Source organism: Chenopodium album, chromosome 10 (assembly GCF_948465745.1).
Source record: "Chenopodium album chromosome 10, dcCheAlbu1.1, whole genome shotgun sequence".
In the NCBI taxonomy this organism is placed as follows: Eukaryota; Viridiplantae; Streptophyta; class Magnoliopsida; order Caryophyllales; family Amaranthaceae; genus Chenopodium; species Chenopodium album.
Window position 1 is genome coordinate 13,613,258 of NC_137843.1, and position 10,673 is coordinate 13,623,930.

The 10,673-nt window shown below is 37.6% G+C and overlaps 1 protein-coding gene across 1 annotated transcript; it reads left to right on the forward strand.

The window, feature by feature from the left end:
• The first annotated feature begins 2,593 nt into the window (after window positions 1–2,593).
• Window positions 2,594–4,440, forward strand: LOC145563610 (F-box/FBD/LRR-repeat protein At1g13570-like). The gene is made up of 3 exons (XM_081624054.1): window positions 2,594–3,542; window positions 3,867–4,031; window positions 4,125–4,440. Exons 1-3 carry the CDS (start codon window positions 2,694–2,696, stop codon window positions 4,401–4,403), a joined length of 1,293 nt encoding a protein of 430 aa, XP_081480180.1. The 5' UTR covers window positions 2,594–2,693; the 3' UTR covers window positions 4,404–4,440.
• The last annotated feature ends 6,233 nt before the right edge of the window (window positions 4,441–10,673 follow it).

The following is a 10,673-nucleotide window of genomic DNA, read 5'->3' on the forward strand; positions in this document are numbered from 1 at the left end:
CGACCGATTTTTTACGACCGTCACAAAAACGGTCGCAAAATATAAGATTTGCGACCGGTTATCAGACGGTCGCAGATTTGCGACCGTTTTTTGGCTATAAAACGGTCGCAAAAGTAATTAATCAATATTTTAAATAAAATGTATATGAAAAATAATTCAAAATTAAATTAATTGCGACCGTTTCAGAAACAGTCGCAATTTGCATCTAATTGCGACTGGTAAAACGGTCGCAAATGTTTTATTATTTTTATTAAAAAAATAGATGTATATAAGTGTGCATCCTAACCCTAAAAGGTTGAACAGCCGCTCCTCTCCTCTCTTTCTCTCTCTTCTCATGCTTCTCCTATTCTCCTCTCTTCTCTTTCCTTTCTCTCTCCTCTTCTCACGCCAGAACTTTAACCTCTCACGCTCCAAATTTTAACCTCTTCTCCTTCGATTTCCTCTTCTCCTTCTCTTTGCTCTATTGGCGAGTCAACTTCTTCCTCAGGGTCCGTTTCTCTTGCTTGGTTCGATTCGTAGGCGGTGGTATAACAAGTTAATGGTTTTAAGGTGGAATTCGACTATGAAAACTCTAGATCTAGAGTTTTCATGGTCGAATTTGGCCTTATTAAACCAAAATTGAGGTGAATTTTGAAGTCAAATCGGGGTTTGAGGTACGTTTTCTTGTTTATAAGTTATTTGTTCGAATTTCATTTGATTTTTTTTGTCGAATTCTGTTTGGGTTTATATTCGAATTTTCTTGTTCAAGCATGATTTTTTATGTTTTGATTTTTGTTCAATTTAGATTTGATTGTCGTTAATTTTTTTAAATTTTTTGTTAATTTTGTTCTGGGTTTGATTTTTTGTTACATTTTTTCAGATCTTTTTGTTTTTTCTTTTTTTAAATTTTTGTTAATTTCGTTTTTCTTGTTTCTGTTTTTTATTTTTGTTAATTTTTTCCTGGTTTCAATTTTTTTTTGTTATATTTTTTTCCTAGATTTGATTTTTTGTTAATTTTTTTTTTCTGGTTTCTTTTTGTATTCTATTAATGTTTTTTTTTTAATTGGTTTAATATTCAGTTGATATATTGTTTGATTTTGTGCGTTTTTGTTTTTGTTTTTGATCTTTGTTCAATGTGGGTTTTGTTTGATTTTTGTTGTTTTGTTTTGGATTTTTGTTGTCAGATTTTGTGGGTTAATTTAGTGTGGTGGTGGGGGGTTAAGGTTGTTAATGGTGAGATGCCGGCGGTGGTAAAAGTTTCTGGTGGGTTGTATAGCAGTGGGATGGGATGGGCTGGGCTGGGTAGGGGAGTACATTCAGTTTTTTTTTTTTTTTTTTTTTTCAATAATTTTTGCGACCGCCAAGACAGTCGCAATCTGATTTTTTTTTGCGACCATCAACAAAACAGTCGCAATAAATAAAAATTGCGACCGTTTTTCAACCGGTCGTTGAAAATTAGGAAAACGGTCGCTAAAAAATCTGCGACCGTCAACCGGTCGTAATTTTTATTTTTTGCGACCATGAAAATTACGACCGGCTTGTTGCGACCGTTGACGGTCGCAAATACTGTTAGCGACCGTTTTCCCTATTATTTGCGACCGTTTGAGACGGTCGCAAAAACCTTCATTTTTAGTAGTGTATATATATATATATATTTTTTTCTCCAAACCCCTTACACGGAGAAACAAAGCTTTTTCGATATCCCGTAGTTTACCTACCAAGTGTTACCATATACGAAATTCTCTCCAAAACCATTATGGAGAAACATAACATTATGTTCTAAACCACCATTACAATTTTTCTATCTCGCCTTCAATGGTGGTCAAGGAACCTCTATATTTTCTTCCCTTCCATTTGTTGCAAGCATACGCTAGCCAATTTGAAATTTCTTTATTTTTTTTTTGATTATTTACAATCAATGATTCATGTGTTTAAAAACCGTGAAAAACACCCATTAAACAACTTCTTAATCTCTCTCTATATATACTATCTTTTAACTTCTTCACGCAACTCCTCCATCCAAAAAAAAAAAAAAAAAAAATCTACTATTGCTCCACTCCCTCTAGACCTTATTGGAGAATCGCAATGCAATGCAACCTTTCTCACCACCACTTCAATTCCTACATTGAACAAGATTTGATATCTTATATCCAAGATCGGTCTCTCGTTCCGAACGTCCGTCTTGTGGGGGCGTATAAAGGATAAAGATGATTATATTATCATTATCATTATTAGTTATTGTTTAGAATATGTAAATCCCTTGATTTACTCTTTAATTTTAATAGTCAAAGTATATCCCTTATAATTAGCTAACGTACCTAGTCACATATTGTATCTAGTCATAGTTTGGTATGTTCAATGTTCTAATCTTGTACTATATATACTCGTGTATATTCATCAATATAATTAAGCTTTCCAACATTCTCTTTCTTATAACTCTATCACTTTTATGGAAATTCAAAACGCATCTACTTATGTTTGTCATATATAATGATCACCAATTTTCGAGGGTAGTAAATATAAACTAACTCAAGGGGAATGAACCAATTAGTTTATCAATACTACTTCATCGGATGTGATCTCTATCTCTTTAACTCCCTTGAAAAGTCGAAGTTATCCGTCATTTTATGCTATATTAGTCCAAGTATTGTTTCCTCCGAAACACTAAGTTTCAACCCTGTTATACACTTATAAACAGCACAATCATCAAAACCATGTCCTCAGTTCGTCGTGCAAAAAACCGCAAGCAGCAGCTTCGTGAACCATCCAATAGGATTAGCATCTTACCACTAACCGTATTACAGCAAATCCTTGAATGTCTACCCCTACAACAAGCAGCGAGGACGAGCATCCTATCGAAGCATTGGCGAAACAAATGGGCTTCGACTTCTCAGCTGATACTTGATGAGTCCTTCGTTAAAAGCATCTGTGAAAAAAGAAGTGAACCTTCTGCCATATTATTAGCATACAATAAAGCTATTAATGATATTCTCTTAAGTCAGGTTGGACCGATAGGTAAATTTGTACTTTACATTCCATCTTGGTTTCCGAAAGAAACAGACTTTAGTTCGTGGCTACGATTTGTTCATGGTAATGGTGTCAATAAAATTACAATAGAAGATGATCGCGGTCCAATTATAAGAAATGTTCCAACTTGCTTGTTCTCTTTTGTTAGATTGACAGATTTGGCGCTCCTCAAATGCAAACTTGCTTATCTTTCTCCAACATTCAGGGGCTTTCCATGTCTTATTAATCTAAAATTCGATACCAGACATAATGTATCTGACCTAAATGTGTTGGCAAATCTTATTTCCAAATGCCCATTGCTTGAGCGCCTCCATTTATCGTTTGGTTACTCTTTTGGCTCTCTGACTATTCGTGCTCCGAAACTTCAAGACTTTTATTTCAGGGCCCGTTGTGAGCTTATTGATTTATCCTTGGAAGAAACCAGAGCTATAAAAGTTTTGTCTCTATTTATTTATGGTCAAAAGTTGCAAAAGAGCAGAAACATGGCTGATTTCTTTAGTTGTTTGGCTAATGTCGAAAAGCTCAGTTTATTTGAGGTTAGGAAATTTATTTTGAAGTTTAACATAAGTAGCAATACCTGAACTCTTGCTCCTTGAATTCATTATTAATCATTGTAAATTATTGTGTAACAAGAGGAAGCCCCAGTTTCTCACCGTGAGAAACGAATTCTCATGGGGGCATTTTTGTGAATAAATCAACAACTTTTTCAACTTTATTCAACTGTGGAGCCCACAATATTGAAAAAGTTGTTGATTTATTCACGAAAATGCCATCATGAGAAACAAATTTTGTTTCTCACCATGAGAAACAGGGAATTTCCCGTGTAACAAAACTTATTTTTTTTGCTTTTAAAATTGCAGGCATATTATTTGAATGATTTTACATCTCCAAAAAGGTTTCCAAAGTCACTAACAAGGTTGCAAGTACTTCAGCTTATGCAAATACCTCTGAATTGTAAATCGAGCATTTCCCTTGCTCTCTGCTTGTTATTGAGCTCACCAAATCTAGAGCAACTACATATCAAAGTAAGTTTTTGATTCGAAAGTTTCTTATTAGCTATCTTCTGCTTGATATTACCTTTCTAATCTTGTTTCTGTCTTTGACTCTTTGTAATGTAGGCTATGAAAAGAGAAGTAGAATCAGATGATCAGTTAAATCAGTTCGATAACCCTTGTATCTTTCGATGCCTTAAAACTGTACACCTTGTTGGTATCACAGGATTGAGCAATGAGCTTAAACTTATTAAATTTCTATTAGCCTGCTCTCCCGTGCTGGATGAAATGACTATAGAACTGGGTACGGAAATGGGAGTTGCTGAAAAACAGGCTAATTTCTTCAAGGAGTTGAATCAATATCGTCGAGCCTCTCCAAATGCCGAGATGATTATTAAAACTTAGAATACAAATGTTGGCTACACTGGTCATTCTCTATGTAACAGATGTTCCTAGATTTGATTTTGTAACGTATGTACTCTATTTGCCTTAAACTCTCAGAAGCTGTATCAGTTATTTAGTAGTGAATTTTGTTCCATTTTCTTAACTTTCATTGGTTTAATATAGGGTATTAGTAGCTTATTTAGCCCCTTTTTAGCAGGGTTGATCAATGATGTATACTGGTGGAAGTTAAATGATGTATGGTGATTTTAGCTATACATACATTATTGGCTATTTATGAAGATTGCCTATAGTAGAACCACTTTTTAGCAGGGTTGCTCAAGATTTAGGTAGTGGTAAAATGCTCTGCCCATCATATGATAAACTTGAGTTTTAGTGTACGCGTGATAGCTAGCCACATGATATCAAATGCTTACATACCTTTTTGTTTCGGGTGTTGTTATTTGTCGCTCCCATTTTACCGGGTAACGCTCCCTTTTTGTCTTGAAATTTCAATTTTACCCCTAATATATAAATACGGTTTTTTCCTTCCCGACCAACATTTCTCACTTTCTTACTTCTCTCTCTAACTCTCTTACTCTCAAACTCTCTTACTCTCTAACTCTCTAAAACAATTTTTTTTTTTTTTTTAAAAAAAAAATTCAAAAATTTTCTTCATTTTTTAAAAAAACAACAATCATCATAAACACAAAAAAAATTGGTGATTCGAGGCGGATTAGGCTGAGATTCGGAGGGAGGACCTTCGGCGGCGCTGGTGGCAGCGACAGCGATGGTGGAGACAAGGTAATTTTTTTTTTTTAATTTCGGATCCCGGGAACTTCCAGGCGGATCCTCCATGGAACTTCCGGAATTTTTGGGCGGAAGTTCCAATTTTTTTTTTTTTTTTTTTTTTTTTTTTTTTTTTGCCCGTTAATAAAATTGTTAATTTTAATTTTTTTTTCGGATTTTTTTTTTTTTGTTATTTTGAAGTGTTATGGTGATTATTGTTGATATTATTATTATTGTTGTTGTTATTATTGTGCTTATTATATTTTGTAATGTAATTATTTTTAAAAATATGATAATTTTTATTATTTTGTTGATATTAGGTTTTTATTATTAATGTTAAGGTTATTGTTGTTGTTGTTAATTTGTTTTTTTTTTTTTTGGATTTTGTTATTTTTGTTGTTATTTTGAAGTGTTATGGTTAGTATTATTATTATTATTGTTATTATTATTGTTGATATTATTATTATTATTATTGTTATTATTATTATTATTATTATTATTATTATTATTATTATTATTATTATTAGTGTTATTATTTTTAAAAATATGATTAGTATTATTATTAAACTAATTTGATATTAGGGTTTTTATGGTTATTGTTGTTGTTTAATTTTTTTTTTTGTTGTTGTTGTTGTTATAATAATATTATTATTATTGTTATTAGTAGTACTATTATTAATATTTTTAATTATGATTAGTATTATAGTTGTTGATATTAGTGTTATTATTATTGTTATTATGGTTATTGTTGTTGTTGTTAATTTGTATTTGTTGTTATTGTTGTTAGTTATTGTTGTTGTTAAGTTTATTTGTTGTTGTTAATTTGTATTTGTTGTTGTTGTTGTTGTTGTTGTTGTTGTTGTTGTTATTATTGTTATTATGGTTATTATGGTTATTGTTATTGTTATTACTAAAATCGGATTATTTTTTTATTTTATGTAGATCGAGGGTTCTGGTGCTCGACATGCAATATCACGACGTCTGAATGCGTCTTTTAGGAGACAAACATCTCGATCTTCACCGCTTCAGCCCGAGCAGCAGCAATATGGGTCTACTAGTGGTTGGTCGAGAGACCAACAGTCTGGTAGTAGTCGGCCCTTGTACTCTGCAAGTGGAGCACCCATATCTGACGAGGAAGACGAATGTTCTGCTAGTCATGCTGGTGACCGGGATGGAGAACAGGACCCTCAGGATTTCCATATGGTATATAGGGGTCAGTTTGGGAGATTTGTTGGTAGTGGGTCGAGTCAGCCTACTTCCAGCTCTGCAGAGGCATGGTTAGTGCAGGAACCGATGCCGGGTGGGCCTGAGGATGGGTCAATTATCCCTAGTTTTGGCGGTCACGTGGCACGGTATATCTGGATGGAGAAGGAGCGTAGTGTTTTGCGCTGTTTGAGTAGGACAAAGTTATGTTCTGACTTGTTCACTTGGCGAGGTCGTCAATCTGTGGAGGACATTGTGGGATTGATGCTAGTTGGTTGTCTCACTTGCCCGCCCTGATGTTTAAGAGACTTGATTGGCCGTTGATTTCTGCTTTTGTTGAGAGGTGGCAGCCAGATACGAACACCTTTCACATGCCATTTGGGGAGATTACGATCTTGCTGCATGACGTGTACAACATACTTGGGTTACGGGTTGCAGGCAATATGGTGACCACTACTCCTAGCACGGACGTGTTACGGGACGCGTGCTCGGTCACCATGGATATGACTCCAGATGATCTGTCTGAGGTTTGCGGCACAAAGACCATTTGGCAGGGTAGTGGGGTGTTGACGATAAGATTTTTGAGTCGACATTGGCGGTTGACCGGGATTTTAGTGAGCAGCTTGATGCATACTTGTGGTTAGTGCTTGGAGGTACACTGTTTGTAGACAAGAGTGGTAACCGTACGCATCCTTCCTTCCTCCACGAGCTATGTCACATGGATGTCCCTATTAACGAGTATGCTTGGGGAACAGCTGCACTGGCCTACTTGTATCGGCAACTGGGCACGGCATCACGGAAAGGTGCTGATTCGATTGCTGGTTGTCTCACGCTTCTGCAAGCGTGGATTTACGAGTACTTTCCGTGCTTTCGGCCACAGTAGGGTACCTTGACCCGGGACCTTCAAATGCCTCGTGCATCTGCTTGGGATGTAGGAGCGGGATTTCCTAGCAAGAACGCCTGTTAGCTTTTCGTACTAGGATTGATGCGCTTACTGACCGTGAGGTGAACTGGCTACCGTACGGAGCTGATCCTGCATTACGAGTGCCCCCCACTTTATTCATTGGCTGCATCTAGTACCGTAACATCATTGAGCCGTACATGCCTGCTAGAGTGGTGCGCCAGCTTGGTTTCGTGCAAGGCATTCCCCGCGAGATCATCAGGCCAGAAAAGGCCAAGAGGCCGACTAACTTGAAGATGTATCGGGTAGACTTCCCGACTGAGATGACAGCTGTGATGTGGAACAGGTTTGTCCCTGGGGTATCTCAGAGTGTTATTTTAGGTGCCCTACCCAGGCTTAGTGCTGCAGCTCCTTCGGTTGCGCCCGGTTACATGCAGTGGCTGTATAGGTTTTCTCACCCGCGGGTATCTCCAGGTCCAGGAGTTACAAGCAACCTGCCTGAGCGGACTAACACTGATTACGTAAGTATTTATGCTTATTATTATATTAACAATGACTTCTATGAATTTTTGTGTTTATAATATGTTATTGTTTGATTTGCAGTGGATGGGTCGATCCATGGAGATTCACCAAAGAGCACTAGCTGAGTATCCTGAAATGTCGAGTGAGACTCGAACAATGACTGAGCAGCTTGTATTTGATTGGAAGTCAAAAATGGGACTTTAGATTATTTTGATTAGATGTTCTGTTAGTGGTTTTAATTATGTTATGAACTTATTTTTATTTTATTTTTTTAAATGTAATGTATAAACTGGACACTTATTTTATTTTATATTTGATGTTTTGATGCATATCATGTTAGATTAAAAGCAAATACATTTAAAATTAATTTTATAATTCTAATTTTCTTACAAAGGAGCAAAGTTAGTGAATGTACATTACAAAGTACCTAACTAATGCATCCCACATGTCCCTTCTCAATTGATATGCTTGATCCCATCCATTGACACTATCCTCGTGGTGTTCCGTCCACCAACCGGCGATCGGCGGGAGTGGTGAATCAGGTACAAGGTCAAGACGGATAAAATGTGATCCACCAACTGTAGCAATCACAAACTCTCGAGTCGGTGACCGAACCCCATTGCGTGCCCTAAGCGGTAAGACTGTGATGCATGGGTAGTAGCAAGTTGGTACTAGGCCTACTCCGAGACAAATCACCATTGCGTTGAACCACGTAGCAATAGGAAATAAATCTTGAATTGTAACCATCCAATGCCGCTCCCCGACAGCCCCACCATCCCATCGAATATGCTCCACGTTCATCCAAAGTCGCCCAAGCCCGTAAATCTGTTCGTACAAATCAGGATGACCAGCGACCTCGTTCGCTATTGTTTCCCGAGCGTCAAACCACTGATTTTGATCGCCAAAGAAGAAGTCGGCGACACAACGAAAGCCACAGTTCCCATCACCAATGACATCCTTCCAAGACGAAATGTACGACAACATTGGGGCTGGAAGCAAGTTCAAATACCTGCATTGACTAATGTCACTTAGATCTACAAAACAAAATTAAAAGATAAATTATTAGTAAAGCTACAAGTATTAAGTTTACATATTTTTATATTAAATATAGAATTTTAGTATTACCTGGTTCTGGGTCACCACCACGTTGAGTGTGTTGACGGTTCACATGCTCGAAATAACTACAATCACGCCTGGTGTTATTTCTCCTCGGTCGACCACGAGTGTTAAGGTTAATATGTGGTTCTTCAAGGTGTGAATGATCTGGATGTAGCTCCTCTTCAATGATTCGCGTTACATTTCGACGTACGGCCGGGTCACTTTCCATGACTTCGTCGATTAGGGACCGAAAATGTGCAGCCTCCTCGGTCGAATCATTTACCACTTCAGGAATGTTAACACCATCACCAATAACCAGTATCTTCCAGAAAGAATGAATTTGGCTGCTATACAATCCTGTCTGTGCAACTATCGAATCATGTATCTGGCAAGCACATGGAAGACCATGGGTCACACGCATAGCACATCCACACCATTCATGGACCTGGTAACTCAAATCCCGCATCCTTTTCGTCTCCTTATCCAGAACGTTCAAGCAATGTTGAGACACTTTGCCATATATACGTGACAGTGGCAACTGTCTGTACATCTGACCAATTTTAGACCTTGATGCCTCCAAGTCATTATGAATTTGTATGATGCGATTACCGATATGACAATGGACTCGGGCCCATACGGTATCCAAAGCACCTGCCAATGATTCTAATTAGTAAATTCAAATACAATTACAATTAATACAATTACAATTACGTAACAACGAGAACAACTAATAAAATAATACAACTAACCTGTGGATGATTCTAACCATGTTTTCACTGCTGAATGTTGGCTCTCAACTGTGCAGTTGGTGGTGTTACCAAAATGAAGAACCTGGTTCGTCCAAAATTTCACAAATTTCTCCTTATGACAAAGCCATGTTCTCTGAACATACTGAATCACTTCCGGATATTTTCCCCACCTCACTTGCATGGCAGTTAGAGCACGATCATACTCCGCCTGTGTTGTTGCATTCACGATTTTAAACCATCTCCCAGCTCTAAAACTGACACCAACCGTCTTGTTTCCAAACATCTTCGTCACCTTAGCCTCCACATCTCTATTGATGTGCCATAGACAGAGTAAATGTGACGTCCCTGGAAAGACTTCTCTCAAAGCCGTACATAGCCCAAGATCACGGTCTGAAATAAATACAGATGGCTCTTTATCAAACCCAATCAACTCCCTTAATCTCTGCAACACCCACCGATAGCTAGCCGTGCACTCGTCGCGCATGAAAACATATCCAACTAGAAAATTCTGGTTTGTCGGTGTCACGCCTACTATCTCAAAGAAAGGCATGTTATATCGATTGGTCTTGTAAGTAGAATCCATACCTATGACATGTGGGTATGTGCGGAGTATGTTGACCATGATCGGGTGCACCATAAATGCACGTTGCAAAACGTTGTGATCATCGTTCGTGACCCAGTAAATGTATTTACTCTCTCTCGCCAGATGAAGAAATTGCTGAACAACTCCTCTTCCTTCGGAAATCTCCATCCTGAAGTCATTTCGGCAATTGTAAATGTGTCGGATGTTTGGATGATCATCAGGAAATTGCTCGGCAATAGTGGACATGATGTTACGGGGAGCAACCTTGGACTTTGTCATGTCCCGCACAACCTGTTTTGCACCCGGACTCAATCCGCTCACTTTACGGTGACCCTCTGGGTACACAATCATTGGGTGGTTATGTGTCCCGGTGTGATCATTTTTCGCAATGATCTTCCAACTTTCAGTGCTGACATCATAATATATCTTGATGTAGAATGGACAACCAT

Excerpts from the sequence above, each read along its gene's own strand:
- LOC145563610 (XM_081624054.1), top strand. The coding sequence starts at position 2,694 with ATGTCCTCAGTTCGTCGTGCAAAAAACCGCAAGCAGCAGCTTCGTGAA. Across the intron at positions 3,543-3,866 it reads AAAAGCTCAGTTTATTTGAG|GCATATTATTTGAATGATTT; the intron begins GTTAGGAAATTT and ends TTAAAATTGCAG. Across the intron at positions 4,032-4,124 it reads TAGAGCAACTACATATCAAA|GCTATGAAAAGAGAAGTAGA; the intron begins GTAAGTTTTTGA and ends TTTGTAATGTAG.